Genomic DNA, 26517 nt, shown 5'->3' with positions numbered 1-26517 from the left:
TTTGTTAACCATTTGTAATCCTTTCAATTTGGATAGTATCTATTGGTTGCCCATTAGCTGGTGTAACCAGCTTGCATGTTCTTAAATTTGGTTTCCATAACTTTCATTGTACCTCTCTGAGCAGATGTTTGGAGAGATAAAATAGCATTATAGTCTGATTTCCCATGGAAATTATGCTTATGAGTTACACTTCATCTGTCCACTGTTAAATCTTCTTCAATAAATTTTCAATCAGGCAATAAATTTAATCTGACTTTGAGGCAAGTGGCTAAATCAAAACCATTAAATTCCTACATATTTTTAAAAGTGTAATATAGATACAGGGTGAAGCTGCATCTTGAAATCTTAAGTTTTCGTTTCAATTGGTCCCTTTGACTATTGATCATTTGTCTGGATGGGACAAAGACATGACACCCTCCTGTTCCTCAGATGGTTAAAGGTTCTGGGGAAGAACCAAGCTTGGGGGAAATTAAAAGACACACGGGGAACAGGAGATAGTGTGGAGAAGAGTAGTGTGCAGAGAAGGAGGAGAAAAAGGCAATATGAAAGATAAAAGTGCATAGAGATGGAGACATGTTTGGGGAAGGTGGCATTGTTCTCTTGGGAAAAGTGTTGGAGATGGAAGAGTTAATCAGGGTTATTTACAAGCAAAATACATTGGAGGGTAGAAGTATTTCCCCTAGGTTGGCTGTCAGGGTAGATCTCAGTCCCACTATACTTTGCAGTCTGTGTGTGTATGGGCAGTCAGCATCCCTATATATTAAGGATAAACATATGGAGTTAGGATCACTGTCAGGTACCAACAACTAAAATTTGTCCATTGTATGTATCATTAAAGAATTCAGAGCAGAAGGTGGCAGATGAGAGTGTGCATCCTATAGTATATTATGATGATTTACTTATCTGCTGTATTCATTCATTTATCAAAATTCAGTTTCATTATATAGCAGATTCATATAGAATGGAACATTGCTTCTATAATTAACAAATCAGCCTGAGAATGTAAACTAACCAGCTTCTACTTGGTGTATAATTTGTCATGCTCCAAAAAGTAAGCAAAATTGCACAGTCAAAGCTTTTATGTTTTTTGGTTTTACATTCATATAAAACATTTGAAAGGGTAGATAACAGCAGGACAAGGGGAAATGGTTTTAAGTTGAGAAAGGGAAGATATTGGTTGGATGTCAGGGAGGTTCTTTACTATGAGGGTGGTGAGGTGCTGGAAATGGCTGCCCAGAGAGGTTGTGGATGCCCCGTCCCTGGAGGTGTTCAAGACCAGGTTGGATGTGGCCCTGGGCAACCTGCTCTAGTATGAAATGGGGAGGTTGGTGGCCCTGCCTGTGGCCGGGTGGGGGTTGGAGCTTCGTGATCCTTAATGTCCCTTCCAACCCGGGCCATTCTGTGATTCTGTTTCCTACTGTATTAAGATGGACAATTAGGGAAGTACAAGTTTATCAAAGAAGTGATTACTTTATGGCCTTAGTATTTCCAAGAAGACAGACACATAGAGCTGATATGAAATGACAGAAAGCATCACTATTTAATTCTGTAACTTTCTGGAGAGAAAATAAGGTGTTAGGGTTTTTTTGGCTGGTTGGTTGGTTGGTTTTGTTTTGTGGTTCTTTTTAGACTTTGGCTGGTTAAGCTTGGTTTGGTTCAGTTTTCCAGAATAAAAAACCAAACAGATAGTTGATAATTGAAGAAGTAAAGAAAATACAGAGAAATCTGATTTTAAAAAAAATCCAACTTAAAAAACAATTCTTCCCTAACTAAAAAGTGAAAAGCAAATATAGATTTTGGATAAATGCTACATCATTGTGTAGTCAGTCTTGGGTAAAGAATGGCCAGAAACATGGTTGTCTGGAATTAAATTTCAAAAATGAATAGAGTAGAATAGAATAGAATAGAATAGAATAGAATAGAATAGAATAGAATAGAATAGAATAGAATAGAATAGAATGGAATAGATCAATCTTTAGCCCATACAGTGAAAGAAAACTGGTATTATCTCTTTTCAGAGAAAAAAACAGGTGTCCATGAGTATACTGAGTTCTTTTTTTAAGAACCTCACAGTGTTAAAATGATGCATAAACAGATGCCATTTTTCTATCAACTGACACATTATTTATCCAAGTACTCCCTATATTTCCTTTTGTTACACACAAGTATAGTCAACTCTTATTAGACTATTGCAATTTAGTAATTGTTAGTTAAGTGAATGTTCTCCCCTGTATGATCAATAGCCTTAATGTGGCAGCAAGAAGTTAAACCAATTTGCAGATCAGATCAGTAATCTTATCCTCACAATATAAAATTGTAGACTCCTTTATTATTAAAGTAACATGCATTCATCTCAGCTTGCCAGGTGGTGTTATTCCAGCATATTTATTTAATAGCATGCTAAAAATAGTCTATGTGACACTAGTATTGTCTGACTTCTTGCAGTCAGCCTGCTCAGCTGAGGTGCACATGGCCTTGGAAAATGTACATCTGTGTCTTTAATTTTTCATCAACTCTAATACAAATCCAAGAGCAGGCTTTAATTGGTCAGGTCGTAAAGGGATATAATTAGAGACTAGTGAAAAGGGGAAGTTGGAGAGAAGAGAGGATAAACAATTCTATCTATAATCAAGAGCATCATTGAAAATTCAGTAAAGGGAATTCTGCTTAGTTTGGCTTCCTGCATTCTGCATGCCTGTCTGTGATAAGAGCTTTCTGGGAGTCATTCACTCACTAGTAAATCTTCCTTATGGATCTGTAATTCTGCTAGAATAAAACCACTGTTTCATGCACTCACTGTCTGATCAGTTCAAATCATTCTATACTTCCTAATTCCTAAAGAGACTCTGCAGTTGAGAGCTGGTGTCAAAAGACAGCTACAAGAGATAGAGAACATTATCTACAATTCCATTTTTCTTAGTACATTGCCTTTACTATTATTTAAAAGTACATTCATACTTACTATAAAGTGGGCAGTGCTGGTGGAAGTTTTTATTTTGGCATACAGTGCATGTTTTGAAGAATAACCTATTTGTTGTATTGTTTTGATGCTTGCAGAAAAGTTAATACAGATCCACTCCTGCAACAATGGTTGAAATACGATGTGAATAGAGCTTAAGAAATTGAGGAAAAGTAGGGGAAGGACAGTGGGTTTCTTTGTAATTAGTCTGCTTGGAATGATGCTTCCCGTTCCTTACATATTCCAGTAGTGCAGTTTTCTTTAAGAATATGCAAAATGCAGACAGAAATACAGAGGAGCCAAGTGTGTTTGCCTTCTGACATGAACTGAAAAATCTATAAATGGAAAGAAAAATGGGAAACCTTTACACTTTCAGACATATTTGAAAAGTGTCTGTAGGTGAAGGCCATTGGTGGTCTGAGTAACTTCTTTGTGAGAATTAGCAAGTTTTCAGGAAAGCAGATGCTAATACTCAAAAGGTCTTTCCTTAATATATTGTTATAGTCCTTCCAGAAACTGCAGAAAATCAAATTTTCATTAAACTGCATTTTATTTTATTTTATTTTATTTTATTTTATTTTATTTTATTTTATTTCAGTCAAATTGTTTAGTTCCAGATTTAGTGGTAAGATAAGGAAAGGAAACACATTAAGTTAGATATTATAATCTTCCAGATAAGATCAAAACTGGTCCAAGTCAAGCTCACGTTTGACGTTCATATACATTCTAAAAATACATATTTTTTAAATCTCATGTAGGTTTGTTTGTGTTACTCTTGTAATTTTCACATGATCTGTGCATTCTTAACCCACAGAGAAAGCAGAAAGCTGAACTGAGGAGTCTGTGTAACCACAAATGGCACAAGGCAGTGGGTTACAAAAGAATATAGGTCAGGGGCAGACTTGTCTGTTCTCTGCTTAAGTTCCTGTATAGCTATTCTCCTCACCATGAGATGAAAGGTCTAGATTTGACCCTTCAGTTTTACCATGTTGTGCTGGTTAACCAAAATACTTAACCATTAGCTGCAAGCTTCAATTTGATTACTATCCTGTTCAGGCATGCAGAAAAGGAGTTTGGTTCAATGAGAGTTGTGCATGCTTCACTGAAGGCACAATTGGCTGAATAAGATGAGCTAAATTGACCAGACTTTCAAGAAAATTTAATTACATCTCTTTGTATTTGAGAATATGTACAGTAAACACCATGCTCTAATAGCAGCCCTTTTCCTTCTCCACTCCTTCCAATAAAACCTTTTATTTGATCTCAGAGGTGGACCACATAAAACATCTCAGGGTCAAATACAAATTAATGCATATTAAGTGCTTCAGAGGTTCCAGATGTTGTTAAAAACAACAGTTGAAATCCTTCAGTCTTCATGCACTGATATAAAAAAAGAGCTCTGTTTAACTGATTGCATGACTTATTCTGTACTTTATATTTAGTAATGCAGAATGAGAAAAATATTGATTTGAAAATTCAATACTGAATACCTGAAACTTTGTTCTCACAGTTAGACTATCTAAGCGGTGCAGGGGAAAAACAAGAAACAAAAAACACTTCAGCTGTTGTAAATGCAGATTCCAGAAATTTGTATTTAAGTTTTGAAATTGCTTGGTAAATTCTATACACTGTAGATGCAAAGAACCTTCAGAAAATGTACTTTAGGGATGTAAAATATTTTAGCTAATGGAAACGTATCCAGTGCCAGACTTTTTAGTCTACTACAATTATTGTACATTAAATGAACCACATTGAAAATGGAATTAGATCTTTGCATTACTCTTACCATCCAGCTATAATTCAGTTTTAGACTGCATCATTTTTTCCTGGCAGCACAGAAAAACAACATCAGAAGTATTACTCTAATGACACTCAAGGCAAAATTTAAGATCACGGGATATTGAGGTAAACTGACATATTCAGTACATTAGCTTGAATGTTAATATTTTTCAGTGTATCATTATATTGTATATGTTAATAGTTACCACAGAATAGCATTGAAAACATGTTCATTCTGGGAGTCTCCCACTCTTGTAAATACCTTCCACCTGCTAGATGAAAGCTGGAGAGAATATTACCCAGAAGGGAAGATTTCCAAAGATTGTGGGATGCTGTTTCCAATGACAGTAACATTTACAGTAAAGCAGAACAATATACAGCCAGACAAAATAGTGTATTTTAATAGCTTTCACAAAAAAAAAAATAAAAAAAATAAAAAAGAAAAATTGGGTTAAGTTGAAGAAAACAGATCCCTTCTTCCAGGGGAATCTGGCAACATGATTACCTTCATTAAATCCTAGGCAAAAAGTCTTCTTGAGAAGTGAAGTCTGTTCAACCCATAGAATTATTTTTTTTTTGGTCAGTGTCACAAATATTTTACCAGAAATATGTAAGAAACTACCATCCTATCTCACTTTCAGCACTCAGGATGTAGCAGGAAGCACTCAGTTTCCTGTCGCTGCTGACACAACTAGAATTTGTACAAACCACGTGCAATCCCACACATTGAGGAAAGTGCAAGATGTAATAGCTTTCTAAACAACAGAAATGTCTTCATTTTGAATGAGACTTCACAGTGTGTCATATTCATTTTTTACAAACCTACATATTTCAAAGGTGAAATAAAGTAAGTTATGCTATGAATACAGATTGAAACCTCCAAAACCAGTCAGTGTTGCTACTCTAAAAGAGCGAGTGTAGTCCAAAACTTACAGTTTATGTGATTAAGGGAGCTGTGTTGGTAAAATAGAGCTAAGGATTCAAACTGTAAAATACATTTGATCACAAAGCTGTGGTGAATATTTATACTGCATCAGAGTTAGAGAATGACATAATGGCTTGGACTGGATAAAACCTTAAAGCCCATCCAGTTCCATCCTCCTGTCATGGGCAGATTTACAACTCATTAGATCAGGCTGCCCAGGGCCCCATCCAAACTGGCCTTGATGGGGCATCTGAAGATTCTCTGGACAGAGATGGGTTATAAAGCCCATCCTGAAGGTATGGGAAGCCTGAGTACCATTACTGATTGCACCACTAACTGCTTGTAGATGCCAAGATGGAGCTGCTCAGTGTAAACCTACTCAGAGATTCACTCTCCAGGTTAGTCTCCAAATTTGGAAAATTTTCTCTCCTATTACTCATTTTTGGGGAATCATGGCCAGTATGTTTCTCTACAAATTACCACAGCCAGCTGTCTGGTACCCTTCACTCCTGCCCTCCAAGAGAACTCTGTCAGATGTCAGAGAAATTAGGTCCTCTTCAAACAATGACTTGGTTCCCTTCCAGCTGGTTTTGATAACATCCTTAGCAGGTCAAAACATCTGTTCTGAAAGGAGTAGGAACAGTTCCCCCTTTCCAACTCGGCGCTTAAAAGTGCTATTACACTGAAATATATAAACAGTGTTTATATACTGCTTATACATCAGCTGTACTTCTGGGAACAGATTGCCAGAACCCCTACACAGCTGCCACCTCAGCCCTGCAGCTTCCAGACTCTCAGGCATTTGGGTTCTGACAACCAGCACACGCACTTCTCCTGCCCTGTTTGTGGTCTCATGTGATCTTCTAGCATCCTGAGGACAGGGCTGCAGCCAGCACCTCAAGTTTGGCACTGGCCATTCTGCTTCACATGCAGCACCTAATCTGTAAGGACATATGCAAGATGTGCTGGGTCACCAAGCCCAACACCTTTGAATTCTGGTGGTCACATCATACACATTATTTCATAAAATGGCCAACCTTCAGCCTAAAGCTGCTTAGATTGTTTGATCCCATTATCCCATTTATTGAAAGGGGCTGAAAGTCTCATTCCTTTGATGGCCAGAATCTGCCTTCTAATTTCCAGGCTCGTTTTATCTTGTGCACTTTATAGCCATTTGAATTCAGCCTCCATCCTGCTGAAGCTATTCCAGTTGACATAAATTTCTTATCCATTGGTCCAAAAACTTAGAAAAAAAAAGTGTAAAAAATTTTTGTACTGTGGGTGCTCAGTTTATTCATTTCAAATGTTCATGCCAATAAATAACTGATTATTTTAATTAAAGGTTTCATCAGGAAATGGTTCACAAAAGAATAATCAGTTAGATGATGGCTTGGACAAATACTTTGGTTTAAGTTCCTACTTTAAGTTACATATAATAAGTATTTAAAAAAATGTCTTTCATCTCCCAGTGAGTGCCTAAGCATGGGGCAATGAGATAGAGAAAGTGAAAAGAAATGGTGGGAAGAGCCTCTAAAGATAACATTACATTTTCTGTGAAGTGTAACTTGACAGTCATCAAAAGTACATCTGCTGCTCTAGAAGGATCATATCAGAACTGAGTGGAAATAACCTCTCTCCAGTCTGGACAGATGGGCTAAACTGCTGTTGGAGGACAGAGTGTGATCTTTAACTTTTTTTGCACAGGCTAATTTTAAGTACTTCCATATTCTGCATTCTTCCTTTACTTGTATTCCCATGACCACAGCCCTCTCCACATGTTGTTTAGGAACAGCACAGGAAATAAGAGAGCTCACTAATGGATCTAAAGGACAAAAATCCTTAAACAATTTTAAACTATTTTTAGCTATGATTACACAATGACTACTCTAGTAAGGCATTACTCTTGTGCAGGGAATAACAAAAAAAGGACAAAAAAAAAAAAAAAAGGAAATAGAAAAATAAAAATAGGGTAAAAAAAGGAAAGCAAAGAGAAAAAGATAAAAGACAAGAAAAGCTATGAAGCAGAATGAATGAAAAAAAACCACAATGGAAGAAAAGAAGAAAAAGAAAGAATAAAAATAAAATCTTTTGAGAGCAGATTATTCAGGCAAGCAGGTGATATTTGGTTTATTACTAGTATTACTTTTTACAAGGCCTTTTAGGTGGTCAGGGACAGGAACAGATAAAGCCTGAGACAGGGATGATGACAGGAAAATAATTTTAAAATCTTGAAATAGTGTATCCTAAAAGCTCCTCTGTAAACATCTGATTGTTTTTCATTATTGGTTTTCATCTGTCAGTATTTAATTGCACCTTTCCTGTAATGGATTTTAAAATCTGTCATACTGAAAACTATGAAAATCTGCACCTAGTTTGATTATGATTTTATCTATGTTAACCAGTAATAAAACAAAAGATTTATTTCCTCTTTTATCAACTTTCCACATTGAAAAAGGATTATGAGGAAGTTCACTTATGTATTTTTCTAAACTCATCACTTCCTATCCCTTTGGGGATCATACCAGAAGAAGAAGTAATGTATGCTGCTGAGGACAAATCAAAGCTAATCCCATGATTCAGACCTTTTCCTTAAAATCAGAGTTCCTATGTGATTTCCAGGCTCCACCGGCATATTGTGATGCTGTATCCAGATGTTGAGAGGGGAAGATTTTGAAAGCATCCCTTAAGCCTCCCCAGTGCAAGTCAGTGCCTAAAATGGATAAGTTAGTGTCCTATGTAGCAATATTAGACCTTGGCATATATTAGAATATTCATGAAAAAAAAAAAAAAATAAATAGACCAACCCAACAACCACAAACAAAAATGGATTTTAATAAATTTTCTTTTAACACTTTAAAACCCAAATTAAACAGCTTTATCTCATTTCTCAAGTGGTTTGCCTTGGATGACACTGAAGCCTGCAACTGTAAACATGCAACCCTGCAGCTGTTGTCTCTGGTTTGAACCAGTTGCTACACGTTGAACATACATCAGATAAAATTTTCCTTTTGCTGTCAGTTTACTCTGTGCAAAGTGCTCAATTTATGCACAGGCTTTTCAAATAGTGTGTGCTTAACAGAACTCCTTCTGGCACTGAGGATACATACAAGCATTTCTGCAGTCTTTTGCCTCTCTTCCCTCATGCAGCCATCCACATTGTTGCCCACTTCATCAATATAGAGCGGTATCATAACAGCCAGTCGAAGGAAGCAGGGGGGCTGCGGAATAAACTTTCTGGCCTTGGCAAGTGGCCAAATGAAAGCTACTTGAACCCAATCAGGACCTACGAAACGGTAAGTTGTCACTTTTTGGTTTTCTTCATGTAAAAAGTTTTCCTCTGTGGATTCTACTGTCAGGGAAACTATATTTCAAAGCCTTTTAACCAGAGCAAGAAGGTTTGCCAGAGGTAAACCTCAATTTCAGCTGAAAACACTTACTCAGAGCTGCAATTTCAGGTTACTTAGCTCAAAGAAACACCTACAGTATTTTAATTGGTTTGCCAGGAGACAAGGGGAAGGCTAAGGGGACTTATAAATTGTAGACAGCGAAACAAACCTGCAAGGAATTTAAAAACTCAAACAAACTGTAAATATGTGGAGCAAGCACAACTTCTTTCTAGAAAGAAGCAACAACAATTGAACAGCAGTAACATGTCACATTTCTTTCACAGTTGGTATTTTTCTCCCCCGATGGGATATCTTCCCAGTTTGAGGATTGCTTCTGACTTGTTACATAATGGGGCTACCAAAGGAAAACTACATCCAGCAGCGCCCAGAGGCTTGCTGCCTATGGGAGGCGGAGTACAGGGAAGCCAGGGATAATGCATATCTCTGTCTTGCAAATGAATGCCTCAGCTTACCTTGGGAAAATAGTGATACTGTGCTTCCTGCCTACTTCCTAGGTTACCTAACAATAGCATGGCTAAAGATCTTCCTTGCAACACTCACAAGATACAGAAAAACACATCCATTCTGCAATGTATGTACATAAAACATGCAAAAGTTGCTCAGCTTTACTCCTTACACTATTCATCAGGCACTATTTGCTTTTTTATGCATATTCTTGTATGCTGTTGTGAACACTCAGGCAGCACAATGCCTAGTAAGACTCCCGCATGTATTGTTTCTACTTTTGAGGAAATTCCCACGTACCTAGTTTGTTGTGAATGCTGTTTAAAGACCATGGAGTGGAGAGAAACAAAGTGAGATGATGGCTGGACAATCAACAGTAGGATTTCATAGTACTTTTCAATTATAAGGCATTTTGTCCCATTTCTTCTCCATTCTTCTCCATTTAAGTATGACTTTTGCATCTTACTAAACAAACAAATAAACAGTTATCAAGTTTCAAGAAAAACAAGCAAATTAATGTTCTCAACATTACGAATACAGAAGCCTTGATGTTAGCGTTGACAAAGTAGCCAGAGCAGAACAGTGAGCATGGACAAAGTTTTGTCACCTCTGAATAGCTGGTGCCCACTCTCACCACATGCATGTGACATGTTTCTCCAGAACAGAGCAGAGCTCACGGTACTGAATGGCAACCTACTGCCTTCCAGTATGCAGTTTTTTCTCTGCTAAGCCTTCCCATAGTGATATAATTGAGAGGTAGGCTTCTAATTAACATTAAAATCCTAAATACCCTTGAGAAAGAAAGCTAGCATTTTCAGAGATTTTTTCCAGATTTCTCATAGTAATACACCCCACAATTACCTGCAAATTTACAGCCTAGATTATACTCTAATCTCTAATATTTATACTTATCTCCCACTTGTGTCTCAGTAGCTATACTCAGAATTAATAAATTATGAAGGAAAGCAAAGCAAAGATTGCTTATAACTTCAGAGAGGAAAGTTCTGAGAGCAACAGCTCAGGTTTCCTTTTCAATTCCATTGTAACCCTGCAGTAGAAATGTACTAAGAGTTTTTGACATCTTTCCTTGTTTCATCTCAACATTCAAACTAGGCAGTGTAGTGGAAGTGTTCAAAATATCACCTAGATCAATCCTGTTAATATGTAAAAGGGTCTGAGCACATTCTTCACAGGCACCAATTTAAAAATGTGCTGTGTGCTGTCAAGTGTGAATATTTGAAAGGATGATTTTACTGAAAAAATGATGGTAAAAATGACATTGTGGAATTTTATCACCTCTAACGTTTCCATATCAGATGAGTGCAATTTACAAATACAGTATGTTTTACATCTATTGTACTAAGCTGTAGAACCAACTCATGATCCAGCAGGCATACTCAGTTTCCTCCTTCCTGTACACCAACCCTAAGAAAACAGATATATGCTTTACAGACCAAGTGGGTGCTTTATTTACACTCTGCTGGCATATTTAGCCTGAGTCTCTTCTTGCATGTGAGATTCTTACTGCCATTCTTCACGATTTGCACTTTACAACTGAGATCAGCATCTGACTGTTGTACTCAAAATATGTCTTCATTCTCACTTCAGTTTATTTTGGTGGGTTTAGACAGATATGACAGACCTGTGCTGATGTCTGTGAGTCATGAACAAGAAAGAACATGCTCTGGACCAGAATATTATTTTTTTTATTCTGGCAAGCATAAAAATGTGAATATATACACGTATTTCAAAAACTAAATATTATTGACTGCACTGGTAACTGTAAGGAACATGCAAATAACATATTCTATTTAGGTAAGTGAGAGTATGCCATTTTCATACACCACTACAGAACTGTGAAAATCTTTGAGGTAAAATATGCACAAAAGAGACCCACACATTCCAAGTGACTTAGCACATCCTCCCATAAATAAGATAATTTGTAGAGATGTTTTGGTTATTGCATTTCTAAGCTTAATCTTCTCTCTTCTATCATCTGTTTCCCTTTTTCTTCTGAGATGCCTTTACATAAGACAAACAGGTAAAAGTACTACTGGGACTTCAGTGAACATTTATCAATCTTTATGGGATAAGCCCAATCGGAAATAGAAGAGGTGGATGATTTTCCATGCTTTTCTGAAGTGAAACTGAGGTTTGCCTTGTCTGAGTGTCTTCTTCTGATTTTGTTCCTTTTCTGAAAATGCAATAAAAAATTTTGATTTAATATATAATGGGAAACACAGTGACATTATTAAACGGAAAAAATACTACTACAAAAAAAGCAATATTAGTAATAGTTATAATGTATGTTTACTCTAGAACACAACAGGAGAGGTACTGACCACCATAGCTGGAGTAACTGGAGTTATGATAACTGTGGCTTTTGTTCTGATCGTGACTTCATCCACAGAGCTAATCAGAAGGTCATGCTATGAAGTGTTCTGGTATACCCACCACCTCTTTGTGGTTTTCTTTATTGGTTTAATAATCCATGGTACAGGGTAAGTACCTGCATGAACTACATGGGGTATGTGTACACAGTCTGAGATGAAATGCAGGCCAAATCTTTCACTCTGTGTCTTTATAATGACAAACTATTGATATCTTTCCTTGCAGACAGACTGCAAAATGAAAACCTTTTTAGATTAATACACACCACTTCCCCAAGGACTCTTCTGTGTTTTAGTTCTTTCAAACAGTATTCTGCTATCTCACCAGCATATGACTTGCAGCATCAACACATTCAGACTGAAGGAACTTCCATCTCTAAAAACTGGGAGCATTACAGATCAAAATTTTATTGGCTCCAATTAAGAAGTAATACACCTTAACTTCATAGCTCTTGTAAGGCATTTTTTCAAGAGAGTTTGTGAAGGCTTGCTAAGCTTTCTGCACTTCTGCAATTTCCCTCATTTTCCTTTCTCTTCCCTCTTCAGTATTACTATGAACCTCTTGTCTCTTGTAGTGCATACACATGTTTTTTTAATTCAGATAAGAAGCATAGTTTTAAAGCAAACCTCACAGTCTTTCTCACTCAGTTTTGGTTCATACTATTGCAGAATCTCAGGCTGTACGAAGTGGAGTGTTTGAAGATGAAACTATACCAACAGTTTTGTCTCTGTGTTCATGAGATTAACGTAGACCTAGCCCTAAGTCTTTTGGTACCTTTCAAATGTGCAAAGTGTAAGGCCCTCAACAAAAAGTGCTTTGCTCTATTGATCTTTTCCTGCCAGCTACCTGGTGTACACATGTCCTGAAGCTATGGTAATACTTTTCAGATGTAAGGACAGTGTCACAATATCCTTTTTGTGAATATTTCACAAAATATTCAGATGGTGTTGACCACCTCTGAAGTATGTACAGACCATTGTTCTTCCACACATGGGAACTTCTTAGCCTGCTGTTTATCTTGCTCCACAGCTGCTGCCCTGAACAGCTTTTCTTGTATTCCCACATTAGCCCACTGCAACATGTGCATGCCCACTCCTTATAGGTTCATGGAATTATTGTGGGACAGGTAACAGGCTGGCACAATGCTTTGTTCTGTTGCTTTCCTTACCTCCTTTCTTGTTATTTGAGACCTGCTACATTTAGTTTGGCTTTGAAGGGTTCCTGAAATTTGCCCTGAAATTTCATTAGTCCCTTGTTTCAGAGGCACAGTTGCAAACAAACACTGTAAACTGTATCCTGGTCTGATTAAAAAGCATTCCTTAATTCTTCCCTTTAAATCTGTAAGGATCCAGTTCCAAGCAACTATAAAGAATCCTTGAGAAGTCTTTGGTATGTGTGTTCCCTCTACCTAGACAGCTGACTGACACTCCTCAAAGGGACACTTACTTAGCAGTATCTAGTAGGGTTAGATGAATGTAGTGCTTTCACTAAGTGGGAACTGCACTGCCACAGAGCAGCTCTTGCTGCCCCAATACATACAATACAGGAGTCAAAAATTGAGGTTTCATCCACTTCCCATCTCTTCCTCCTTCTCAGGTGACTGCGCAAAAGCAACAGCTCACTCAAGCCTTCTTCTTTTTCTGTCTTCTGTCTAAACTGGTGGCAGCTGGTGATACCATCACATAAAAGAAGGCAGCACTTGCATCTTGTAAAACAAGTAGGCAGGACAGGCTAATGTTGTAGAGTCAATGTGAGAATGGAAGGGAAAATTCAGAGAAACCACATGAAACAAACAACATTTCTCATAAAAAAATCTTCCTTCTCTACCCACAGTAAACACCAGCTGAAACCCATTAAAACTGAGCACTGGAGACTGATATGTTTGGAAAAATCACATCCTTAGCAATCTCAGAAGAACTTAGAACTTAATATGTTTAGAAAGCACACATCTAATTACGGTCCTCCAACTTTATTTGCAGCTTTTAAAAATGCTTTTAGAAAGCAGCAAAGGAAAGAGAAGGTCTGTCTCCATTAATGTTTATTGTTTTTCTAACCAGTACCATATGGTCATATATAGAGGAGGTCAGCTTGTCTGCTTGAAAGAACTTGGAAATCATTCTGATTTTGTCACAGAAAGTAGAACATACATTTTCTTTGCAAGAGCATCATTTGCATTCTTCATTAGAATTGATGTATACCAATACAATAAAAAATTTCTTACACTTGGTTGAAAAGTAGTGGCAAACATCAGGGAAACGTAAAGAGAGTAGAGTAGTTTTGAAATGACCTGTTTTTGAACTTCAGTTTCTTCATGTCTGCATTCAGGTACTAATACGAAACATACATATGTCTAGGAACAATACAAAGAGGTGTGTTGTTGACAAATATTTTTGTTTTAAGTCAGCTAGTCCGGGGTCAGACACCTCACAGTCTGCTGCTTCACAACATCACTTACTGTAAAGAACACTACTTGGAATGGGAGAAAGCCAGTCAGTGCCCTTTGCCGCAGTTTTCTGGAAACAAACCTGTGGTAAGAGTGATGTTTGTCTTCTTGAGAGGCCATGCATCTGTTGTAGGGAGTGAGGGGGCTGCAGTGTATGATGCTAGTGACTGGCACTCAGTGTCATGTTTTGAGAGTAATTGCCCATTTCTGTTCTGTGACCTCCCCCTGTGCACTGAAAAGACAGTGATCCCTTCCTCCTACATAATCTATATAGACAGGTACAGATGAAGAGAGATTTGTAAAAGTTTGGTGCTAGTAATAATAATTAATACTTCTGGAAGATTCTTCAGTCAGTCAGCACTCCTTTTTATTTCAGACTCTGCCTCTGTGTTTTGGTTGGTATTTGGGTTTTGTTGCTTTTTTTCCTTTATTTTTATTTTATTTTATTTTATTTTATTTTATTTTATTTTTTATTTTATTTTATTTTTGTGGGTTTTGTATTTTGTTGGCAGTGGTGGGTTGAGTTTTTTTATTATTATTATTACATTTTGTTTTTATTGTTTAGCATCAGCAATAGCCTTTATGTGCTCATCTCATTGCACACATATAGTCTCTAGGTAAAAATCTTTTAAGGGTACAGATACAGAAAATGCAGTAAAACAGGAAAGACAAAGATGCAAATTATTTTTATTATTTTAACTAATGGTGCTTTAATATTGATAGTCTAATTACCAAGGGAGACTAAACCAAAGATAAGATTATGTCCTTGCTTTGGGGCACATACCTCCTATCATCCAGCCTTGATGTCTTAAGTTAGGTAAAATGGAGAGAATTTGAAACAATAAATTATGAAAGGCAGGAAAAATGTCCCACAGAAGGGTGGTTTCACTGCAACAAGATTGCAAATCCACAGGGGGTAATTAAGTAGCAGATTTGTACAGTGTGTCAGATGTCTAGCATCTAAACAAGATCGTTTAACATTTACAGTTCAAGATTTAGCTTGCTCATCTGCAAGTTTTTGTTGTTTCTTCCAGAAAGAGAAAGCATACAAAAGGATATCTACATGTAAAGGAGAAAAAATTAGCATTCAGTATCTTTCAGCTCTGTTAATGGCTGACATAGATTTTTCTTAAGCTAAACTATTGTTAGCCACTACTCAAACTGAATATTAATGAGAAAATGAATGCCTCTCTAAAAATTTCAGCTACAGTGTCACCATAAAAATCAATAAGTGGCTGAGCACTGTGAATACAGACACAAGCTTGCTTCCAACAGCACCCCTTGACATTCATTATCATAAAGCTAACTGAAGAGAACTTCCATTTCTCCGTGTTAAACCTACTTTGCCACACTTTCCTGCATACCCAAGGCCTTGCTTACAAAGTCACATTACTTTAAATGAATTGTGATAATACTGTATGGCACATCGATTGTCTGTAAGAACAGGGCTTTGCTGGATGAGTGTTGCGCTATGGTGTGATGCCTGCAAGCATCAGTCGGCAAATCCATTCAAAGGCTCAGAAGCTGCGGCAGCACCAGCAAGGCAGGAATACAGGAGCAATGGAGTCAAAGGGACAGCCTTATGCACATGCAGCTGGGATTGTGCAGCATGACATTGGATCACACATTCCCCTGGCCACAGCTGCTGAGGGATACTGAGGCAGCTGGGCCCTCCTCTCAGACATCTACACCTGTTTTCCGGCTTCATGCCTCTGCCTATCTCCTCCCACTGAGGATGTTTAAACATTTCTGTTATATTCAGTGTATCTGAACTTTTATCCTCACAGTGTCTATCATACCATTACTGTACTGTCTCAGTCCATTCTCATCACAGGAGGAAACCTGAGCAGGAATACAGTTGCTCTGATTAGATGGCCAGGAGCTGTGTTGTCTAGAAGCATAGTCCTCCTGATAGATTCCTCATTGTCCCAAACCAACCATGAGATATTTTGGATTGAAAGCTCTGTTACACAGAAGTGTCACATTTGAAATCTTAGCTTAGCTCTCACATGAGAGAGATTGCAGCCTTAACATTCCTGTCACGTGCTTTTATTTACAGGTAGCACAAATGGAAGGGAGGAAAAACAGGTCTCATCATTATTGTGCCTTGATGTATGCTAATATATTCATGACACGTGAGATTACCCACTGTTCAAAGACACCTGTAGTATTTGGGGACAACTGATGTGTTGAGTTTCTGCTTAAACTCAGAATCATCTGGCTTATACTAGTTTCTTCCCATTACTAAATCATGACTTTTTTTTCTTTTTTTTTTTTTTTTTCTTTTTTCTTTTAATTTAATTTGCAAGACTTAAGCTTGGGAAATTGCTGCTCCATCTTCTTATCATTTTCTAAGGAAGCCACATAATTTTACAGCTTGCTTCTCATAAAAGATACTTTATATTCCCTGTTACTCAGCTTGTGAGGAAAAGTCAGTGTTTCAGTAAGTAAAGTTAGTCTTGAAAGTCATATCATTGAGGAGTCCTCAGATGGCTAAAATGCACTGTATACATAATTGAACTTCAAATAAAACTGTATCTCCTAGGGGGAAAAAAATACACACAAAACCCAACCTGCTTTATTTATTTATTATTCCAAAGACTCAATTACATCTACTTATCTAAGCTATTATCATAGTACATCTCTGTACTATGCTAATATTCTTGAATAGCCTGAATAGCCAAGCGCTTTGTACTGTTCTGGTGGTCCACAACAAGAAGTAGAACAATCCTCTGCACCACATACAGTAAAAGCTGGATAATGGTTTAAATGGAATTATATACAGTTCTTCTAATTGAATATTTGGGATTTAATGTTTTTGCATGCAGTTTCAAAAAACTTACAGCTAACGATATGATGTACTCCTATCTGACCCTTCTGGAATATTTTAGATTTTGAAGAGAAATAAAAAAAATAAGCCTATGATGGGTGATGTTATATTATTATATGCATCTATATGTCTTCAGGTCCAATTATGTTTATATTAAACTCCTAAGAAGATTAGTCCTTTTGCTTCATAATAGGAATGGATATTAAAGGACTCTCCCTGGTCAGAATACAGATGGATATTAGTAATGCTTTTGAACTGTCTATGACAGAACCCTAGCTGTCTATTTCACAAGAACACCAGAATTGCTACAGTAGCAACAGAAATACTTTTGTGAGAAAGGTAAATGAAACAAACAAACAAACAAACAAAAAAAAAAAAAAAAAACCATCACAGAAGGGAAAGCAAATACTTACATTTTAGGCTAACTTCAGATTTTAGCAGTGAATGCAGCATAATTTCATTGAAAAAATATTTTTTTTTAATATTTAACTTTTTACAGGCTTGGAAATGGATTGTGAGTCCTGTGGTGCTGTATATCTGTGAAAGAATTGTTAGATTCTGGAGATTTCAACAGGAGGTAGTCATTACTAAGGTATGTAGCACAGTTGCATGTTTGAGTAAAAAGAAAGCATTGCCAAAGAGTTCTTTTTCCTCTATAGGCATCTACTCCATATTATGATCTTATTTTTCAACTCCATATTCAACTGCTCTTTCATCATTACTATGGTTTCAGCCAAGTATTGATTTTAGTTTTGGATTTATTCTGATAGTGAGCCCATAAGAATATTCCATATTGGACCAAATTTGATTAATGAACTACCAGACTCACAATGCACAACTATCACAGCACACACCTCTGCACAGACACTATCTCTTTCCACTGAACTTAAACACAATTTACACTGGAGTAAATGGCACAGAGGCCCTCAACTTCATCAGGATATGGTTTTTACTGTCAAATCTGGAGGCTTCCAAGGAGTTTAAGGGCTTTCTTATCAAGCAGCATGAACAGTCAAAACGTCATTGATACCAGCTCAACTGCGACAATTTGTCCCGGTTGTAAATATCTTTGTGTGCTAAGGGTCTGTTAAATTCACAGTAGAGTGAACTGGGGCTGTTGGAGCAGCCAAGTCCATGCGTATCAAGTCAGTGATCAGGAGGCTTATCTTACGTGAGGGAAAAGAATGCAGGGTAAATCATGCTGATGATTTCACACAGTGGCTGTGATCTTAGCATCTCAGTATGCCATGTTTGACACAAAACTGCTTGCTGAGCTGAGATTACCTCTTAATAAAAGTATACTAGGATTGAACCCAACCAAGCCTGTTTCTTCTTGCCAAACCAATAGCACTCCTGTACACACATACAAGTTAATTGTGCTACACATGAGTAAAACTGGAAAAATATTCCAGTCTGTCAAGGAGTAATTTTGCCTTGGGTATCACAGAAGCACAGAACTGTGGGGTCTGGAAAGGACCTCTAGAGATCATTGAACTCAGCCCTGCTGCAGAGCAGGCTCCTACAGCAGGCTGTACAGGTAGGTGTCCAGGCAGGTCTTGAACAAAGAAGATTCCAAAGCCTCCCTGGGCAGCGTGTTCCAGTGCTCTGTCACCCTCACTGTGAAGAAGTTCGTTTGCATGCTGGTGCGGAACTTCCTATGCTCAATTTTCTGGCCATTTCCCCTTGTCCTGTTCCCACAGAATGCTGAAAAGATGTTGGCCATGTCCCTTTGACTCCCACACTTAAGATATTTATAAACATTAATAAGATCCCATCTTAGTCTTCTTTTCTCAGGGCTGAACAGACCCAGGTTACTCAGCCTTTCCTCATAAGAATGGTGCTCCAGACCCTTTATTGTTTTCATGGCCCTCCGCTGGACCCTTTCCAGGAGAACCCTGTAAAGGCTTTTGCAAAGGCTTCCAAACTAGGAAAAAAAGCTGACAAAACGTTCGTTACAGATTTTACTGTGCATCCTATGACTCATAAAGAGAGCTGCCAGGTATTATACAGTGTATACACTCTCAAATTATTGAACAGCAACAGCACTACAGCATAAAGCTTAGATCATTATCTACAGATACTTAAAAATTACTATGCATCCCAATTTTAATTAACTTGAGCTCAAGTACAGATGATTAACAAGTCATCTGCAGTTCAATGGAAATGGCTATTCTCACAGAAAATTAAGTAAAAACATTTACTATTCTTTAGGTGGTGACACATTCCTCTGGAGTCCTAGAGCTTCACATGAAGAAGCATGGCTTTAAAATGGAAGCAGGTCAATATATCTTTCTGCAGTGCTCATCGATCTCACCACTGGAGTGGCATCCGTTCACCCTCACCTCAGCTCCTGAGGAAGACTTCTTCAGTGTCCACATCAGGGTAACTGGGGACTGGACTGCAGCCCTCTTCAAGGCTTTTGGAGCGGAGGAGAAAGCTTTCAAGGAGTTGTGGATGTTACCAAGGTTTGAATATCAAACAATACATTTTAAAGTGTTAATTTTACATTTAAAAACAAATTTTAGCATTTTAATTAATTATATGTCTGTTTTTATGGCATGGTATTAGATCATAGTCCTAGATTCAGAAATATGCCATTATGCTAAAATAAAAACAAAACAAAATCCCTACAAATAAAATCAGTCGTGAACTAAGGCCAGTGACAGTCATGAAAACCCAATGAATAATCCAAGTCCAAGTCAATATATAATGTATATATGTATACATACACACATATACATTGCTATTATTTACATCTCTGCCATCTATATCCATAGATATCAATTTTGATAGAGGAATACTTGCAAACTAGATTAAAACAACACTAAAAGCAATTTGCTAGCAATTTTTACAGATGTTTCCTTCCTGATAGAACCCATCACCTGCCACCCAAGTGCTTGATTTGTCACTTCAGATTACTCAGATAATTTGTGACTACAGAAGCCCCTGCCTGAGCCTTACTTCTTTTCATCAGTCTCCCTCAGCTCCCTCTCTGTCCTAATATATAAAGGTTATAAGCATTCAAGTTCTATCTTATGGCATCTTAATCTAAGCATAATGTTGATCTTTCATTTTTGAAAGTCAGCAAGGCTCAGCTGAAGTTAATATAGTCATTCAGACTTACACCTGCTAAGTATCCGGCTCTAAACAAGATGTATTCAAACCATTTAGTAACTTGTGGTTGTAGGGGGGCATTTTCAGTACAGGAAATGGTCCGGTACAGAATCATTTCTATTATAGTGGAATGCTTAGGACTTAATACTGAGGGCTATTTCTACCTCAGAAAATTGCTTTTGATGAGGTGGTTTTGGTGAAACCAAATAGCAAAAGGCAAAACTACTTTATGTAATTTAGTGGTACTTGGATGCTAAAGAACATTGCTTTAAAAAGCTTATGGACGCCATCAAGCTACAGAAGCATATCAGACTGTGGAGGCAGAAAAGAAAGTGGTGCGCAGTCCTTGCTTTATGTCAGTTAATAGGAATCAGAAATGAAAGCTGTGCCTTTATAAAAGGCAGCTGGAAAGGAATTTTTCTGTTTCAGTAGAACAGGAGCAGAAATGACCCACAATGATTGATATTCAGTGTAAAGAGGGAGAAAGAGGCAAATGTCGTCAAATGTTGCTGGCCACAATGCAACGTTGAAATAAACAATAATGTCATACATAAAGACTCTTCTTCATAATTTTGTTAGTCTGCTTAATGCCATCATTGAGTTGCTTTCTTGCAACATAATAAAAAGAATATTTCAGTAGTTAAGCTAGCAATAAAAAAACAGGTATTTTTCACAGCTTTGAGTATTTAAAGATAAACACCAAACTGGTGGCAAAATTCAGAAATAACATTTATCAGAAACCAAGCAAAAGATGGAAGATATATAGCAACTGAAGGTTAAGGTAAGGTTCTAAAAATAAAACCCATGTATTGCAATAAAGGAAGATTAAAATAAAATATACATCTATCCTAAATATACAGGTAACCCAAAGCATATCTAGGAATAGTCTGTATCTCTACTTTTGAATCCTCTTTTGGCATATGAAAATGTAATGTTTTTGTCACATTTTAATTACTTTCCTACATTTCTGCACCCTTTCAACATCAAATGAATTGGTTGTATAGCTTAGTTTCTCTTTCCTTGCTTTCTATTGGTCTTTGTATTAGGCTAATTTCTGTATCTGTGGCACAGAAATGCATTCAAACCAATGATGGGATCTCAGTCATCTGATGACTTAGGAACAGATGGGCTAGATAAATATTTGTAAGGAATGATTTAAACATAGGTGATCTTGTGTTATAGCATGCAGACAAAGTAAACTCTTGAAATTCCTTCAAGATCTATTTCTTCCCAGTCAACTAACAATGAGAATTGCTACCAAGACCAGGCTGATCTATGAAAAACATTCATTTTAAAACAGTTCTTAAACTCTTTACGTGTATGCTCTTAATTCTAATTTTGAGTGAACAAAAAGCAGAGGGCTGGACAATGATTTGTCTAAGGATATATGCCACAAATAGTTCTGTTTTGTTTTTTATCTAAGACCAGATTTTCAAAAGTTATCCTTGTTATTTCATTTGCTATATCACACATGCAGAAATTAAAATGAGCCATGTAACAACTATAAATGAAAGAGAAAACATCTGCTAGGATTTTGGGTACACTTTGGGAAAGCAACAATTGGTTTTCAGATAAATAGTTTGGTGATTTTGTTTTCCTTTCCAATTAAAACACTTAATTGTTCCTATGTCTGCGTATTTTCTCATACTATCAGAACTGAACTTTTAAGATGATTGGTGCAAAAAAAGAAAAGCACAAAACAACAGTAATCTGAAAGGCAAAAAATACTTTCTTTTTTCCTGCAGATGGTGTTGGATATCAAAACAGTCTTTTGAAGCACTTATACTATCTAAAGATATATATATGAAGATATAAAGATACTATCTAAAGATCTGGACAGAGCACTCCAGAGTACAGCATATATTTATATTCCATGTTGGTAGTAGAATTAATCTGATTATATAATGATATTTTTCATTTCTAGTGTTGTTCAAAATGAATGCTTTAACATCAGTAATATTGATTATAAAGGCTAGCAATATAAACAAATGTTTTCCTTTACAATTTCTTCTCTGTGTCAGATGCTAAGCACAGTATTACCGCCAAAAATGTATTTCTGAAATACAGATTGTTCTGAAAGAGCTGAGAAAATACTAGTTTCTTTGCATATGCCTACCTTTTTCTTGCTTTCTCCTTTATTACTTTTAATACACAAGGAGAACTCTTCAAAATAATTAATATTATCAGTTTGTCTTTACTTTGATATATACAATACAGAAAATAAAGCTCTAAAGCAGGCTGCTTTTCAGTAATTTGTAATTAAATATGCAAATTCCACAGCTAAATTTGGACATGCAATTATATGACTAATCACATTTCAGAAAGCCAGAAAATTGCAATTGCATGCTTAAATAGATGGCCAGGCCCCAAACCCACATGGGTGTTCTTGTTCTCTTGTTTCAGAGAAAAACAGTTGCTTTGCTATTAAGTGACACCCAATGAAAATTAAACGTGTTTACATCAGTTACTCATGTGCCAGTTTAGGCACAGAGCTCTTTTATTTTAACAGAAGTTCTGTTTTCATAACATGTAGATAACAAATTTTTAACCTTTCTACTGCTTTATGTGCTGCTGATTCTTGACTAAATGTTTTGTTGCTGTAGATTGGTCGTGGATGGACCATATGGATCTGCAACCACAGATGTTTTTCGCTATGGAGTGAGTGTGTGCATTGCAGCAGGGATAGGAGTCACGCCATTTGCTTCTATTTTAAAATCCATTTGGTACAAGTGCTGCAATCCTAACACAGTATTGGTGCTGCAGAAGGTAGGTGTGAAAGTTTATCACTCTATTAAAAAGTTACACAAATAAATCTATTTTGCCAGCTTGCAGAGGCAATTCAGAATTGGAGACTCACTCGAGAGCTTTATCTTGCCCTCAGCTGAACTCATTCACTCTTCAGCTGCCTCAGGAACTGTTCAGTGGTAGGTTTTCCCAATTTCCCTGTTATTTCCTGAGGAATAACACAGCTCAAGTTACACTAGTTTTAGTAAAAGCTGAAGAATCATATTTTCAATTGTATTTGGAGACAAATATGTAATATCTCTCATAGGCAGACACATAGACAGAGCTCAAAGACAAAGGTCATCAGAGAGCCCTGAGGGCAATGCCTGCTCTCTGCCCAGGTGCAGGTCCCACGCAGATTCTTGGGATGCCAGTCTTGGCCCAAAGTGCTGCTTTCAGCACCCATCAGCTGCTTTTCTCACCCTGCACTTCTAAAGGAATAAAAAAAGGCATTTAAGCTCTGAATGAGATGTATACATCAAGAGGCATGTTACTGCCTGCAAACCACTTTAATTATTTTCTTTTAAAAAATATGCTGGAGGTTGTAAGGAACGGATGGCACCAATTAAGCTAACATACTCTTGATGTACTCACCTGTTATACATCTTCTGCAAAGGATGGATGAGACACTACTGGGAGAGGATGGGGGAAGGAGAGATACTCAGTAAGGGATAAGATAATAGAGAAAAAGAAAAAAGAAAAAAGAAAAGTATATATATATATATAGCATTAAGCATGTTCTTTTCTATCCATCATGGCTACTGATGCCTTGCAGACTTTTTCTTTAAGCTTCCTTTAGTTGGTTTTCCAACATAAAAGCTGAATCAGAAATTGTTCAGCAACACACATTTAAGGACAGATATCCAAGAGGGTCAGTACATATGGAGCTGATTGCAGGATCAAGGGGCTGATCTTTTTAAATGAAAAAGTGTTAAAACTGGCTTCTTAATGACAAGCTGCCAGGCAAAAGCATCTGGGATTTTAGTAACTGAGGAGCTGAGGGCAGGTTCAAATTGCTATGGGGGATCTTTGAGGCAGAAAAAGCACTGAGAAAGGAGGGAAATAAAAATGAAAATATGAGCTAGAAGTAAAAAGAAGTGTACTTGCAAATGTTCGTGTTGTATCAGAATGATCATTTCTACTGGAAGAATGGCTATCTATGAGCATATACGTGTTATATGTACATATTATATACACTGTATGTGCAAGCAGGTAAAAATATTATTATTATCACTACTGTTGTTATCTTAAGGGGAAAAGATGTGAATTTAACTGTGCACTGAGTGTATAGTATACATCAGGATGTATAGCTGTGAGAGAATCTTGGGCAAGTGTGCCTACAAGGAAAAATGCATGGTTCATTCTTCTACAACTTTCTGCTATAGAGTTTGGTTTCTTGAATTAATGTGAAATACAAAATATAGTGATTTCTATATGTCTTTTATCTATATCTTGGTTTCCTTATTGGTGCAATGGGAATACTGATGCTTATTTTTCAGAGATGTTATGAGGCTTAGCTCCACTGGTGTTTGTAAACTATTTTGAAAGCCTAGATGAAAGGTACTGGGGAAGTTCACAGCATTACTTAAAAAAAATTAGCAGTCATCTTAGTGAGAGCAATTAATCTCATGGTAGCTCCACATTTTTTCCCCCATTGGTCAAAACATTCCACTTGTGGTATAATTACAAATAATTTAATCTTCCACAAAGTATTCAGCACACTCTTTCTGCCAAGTACCACAGAATTGTCTATTAAGGAAATAAATAAGAGGTTTTTCTTTTTTTAACAGCTTAGTTTTGATTTGAGTACAGCTATCATTACGCTTATTGAACTAATATTTCTTAGTGTTGCTTACATATGGTTGAGTTATAAACGCTCATAGCTTCCATAATGTCTGCAGCTGTATAATTTAAAAACAAAACAAAACAAACAAAACACCAAAAATAAAATAAAATAAAACACAGAAAAAAAAACAAAAAACCAGCAAACTGAAAGGAGTGCACATTTATCTAATTGATCCTTCACAATTAAATAGCTTTAGAGCCTTAATTTCTCCTTGTGTGTGTGTGTGTGTGTGATTAAGAAGGGGACTGCTGCTGGAAAGTTTCTTCTGGCTTTAGTTATGCACAAAATGATATTTTCTTCATATTGCTGATACGATCTTTTGGACCAATTGCTGTTGAAATCAATAAAATTGTACCGATTCATCAGATGCAGTTGTTAGCAAATATGCATTTCCTCTTTTACTGAAAATAAAACATTACTGAGTTGCACCAAAGACCCCCCTAGCCCAATACCCTTCATTCAATATTTCCTGTTTATGAGCACCATGAGAAGAATTATGAGAGACATCAAACAGAAAAATCATATAGAGATATTTCTTTAATGAACACTCTTCTGCCTTTGAGCAATTTCAGTAATGTCCTGATACAAGAGTTGCCTTGTTCTGTTTAATAACCCTTAATGGCTTTTTCTTCCAGGATCTTGTCTAATTGTTTTTTAAAACAATGTAGATCTTTGGCAACCACAGCATATTTTGGCAGTATGTTCAACAACTGTCCAACCACTTAACCTCTCCCACTTGCCTTAGACCTACCATCCCAGTCTGAGGTAACCTTCCACTTTGAGTTCAACCCCAGACCACAGGTCTCTCAGCAAAAAAAATTTGGACTAAAGGCCTGAAAAGCTGGCCTATCTCAGCTGTCAAGTGCAACCTGAGATGTCTTTGAGCAGTTTAGGTTTCTTGCTTCAAATTTAGGGGTATGAATTTGAGCTTTGTCCTATATTTATGTGAAAGGCCAAATGCTTCCACTGTAACTCCAAGTCCTGTGCCATGTTGTACATGCCTCTGCTGGCACTGCAGTGCTTTAGCTGTAGTGGCCCTCTGGGTGAATCAGTGTGGCTGAGTGAGATCTCTGAACATTTCTGGTTTGCTACAGCCCATGCATAGCATAGGATATTCCTGATCAGGAGAGGTTTTGCAGGGAGGTGTCCAGCTGCAGGTGCAGGAGGGTTTTGCAGTTGAGTCTTATGTCTAAGGGGCAGCAGCAAGAGCCAGGGATGAGGGTGTCTCTCTGGGCAGCCCTGGCCTCATTGCCTTTTACACCTCACTGGTGAAAAGATGGCTTAGCTCAGAGTCACAGCTCCCATCTGTCTTCAGAGTGGAGAGAAACAGACAGATGATCATCAACAGGTAATTACTAATGACTTTCTGCATTGTAGAAGATGATTTACGAAGTATATTCTTTCACCTTACTGAAAAGAAGTATGAGAGCTCTTGTCTGTTGTACAAAATTCAGAATAGGGGAAAATGAATGATAAATGTGTACATATTGCAAGGGAGGAGAGTACTGTAGAAATAAGCAACAATTCAAACCTCTGCATTACAGATTTGATTAATAGCAATACTGCATCTAACTCAATTTGTGAAAAGTGCACTT

The 26517-nt window shown here is 37.1% G+C and overlaps 1 protein-coding gene across 8 annotated transcripts in view; it reads left to right on the top strand.

The window, feature by feature from the left end:
* The window catches only part of NOX3 (NADPH oxidase 3), a 45624-nt gene that overhangs the window by 3604 nt on the left and 15503 nt on the right, over nucleotides 1–26517 (top strand). For 4 of the 8 annotated variants that reach the window (XM_085541535.1, XM_085541536.1, XM_085541539.1 and 1 more), the window contains 6 exons: nucleotides 8811–8956; nucleotides 11834–12015; nucleotides 14306–14435; nucleotides 17678–17770; nucleotides 19390–19643; nucleotides 22896–23058. In XM_085541535.1, the coding sequence (XP_085397661.1) occupies nucleotides 8811–8956; nucleotides 11834–12015; nucleotides 14306–14435; nucleotides 17678–17770; nucleotides 19390–19643; nucleotides 22896–23058 (968 nt within the window). The remainder of the gene's footprint in view (nucleotides 1–8810; nucleotides 8957–11833; nucleotides 12016–14305; nucleotides 14436–17677; nucleotides 17771–19389; nucleotides 19644–22895; nucleotides 23059–26517) is intronic. The other 4 variants (XM_085541537.1, XM_085541538.1, XM_085541540.1 and 1 more) reach the window with 4 other exon arrangements.

The sequence above is a fragment of the Coturnix japonica genome, chromosome 3, assembly GCF_054131305.1.
Source record: "Coturnix japonica strain WE chromosome 3, WE-NBRP24, whole genome shotgun sequence".
In the NCBI taxonomy this organism is placed as follows: domain Eukaryota; kingdom Metazoa; phylum Chordata; class Aves; order Galliformes; family Phasianidae; genus Coturnix; species Coturnix japonica.
Note: the sequence above shows the minus strand (reverse complement) of the source record. Positions and strands in the feature narration are given on the sequence as shown.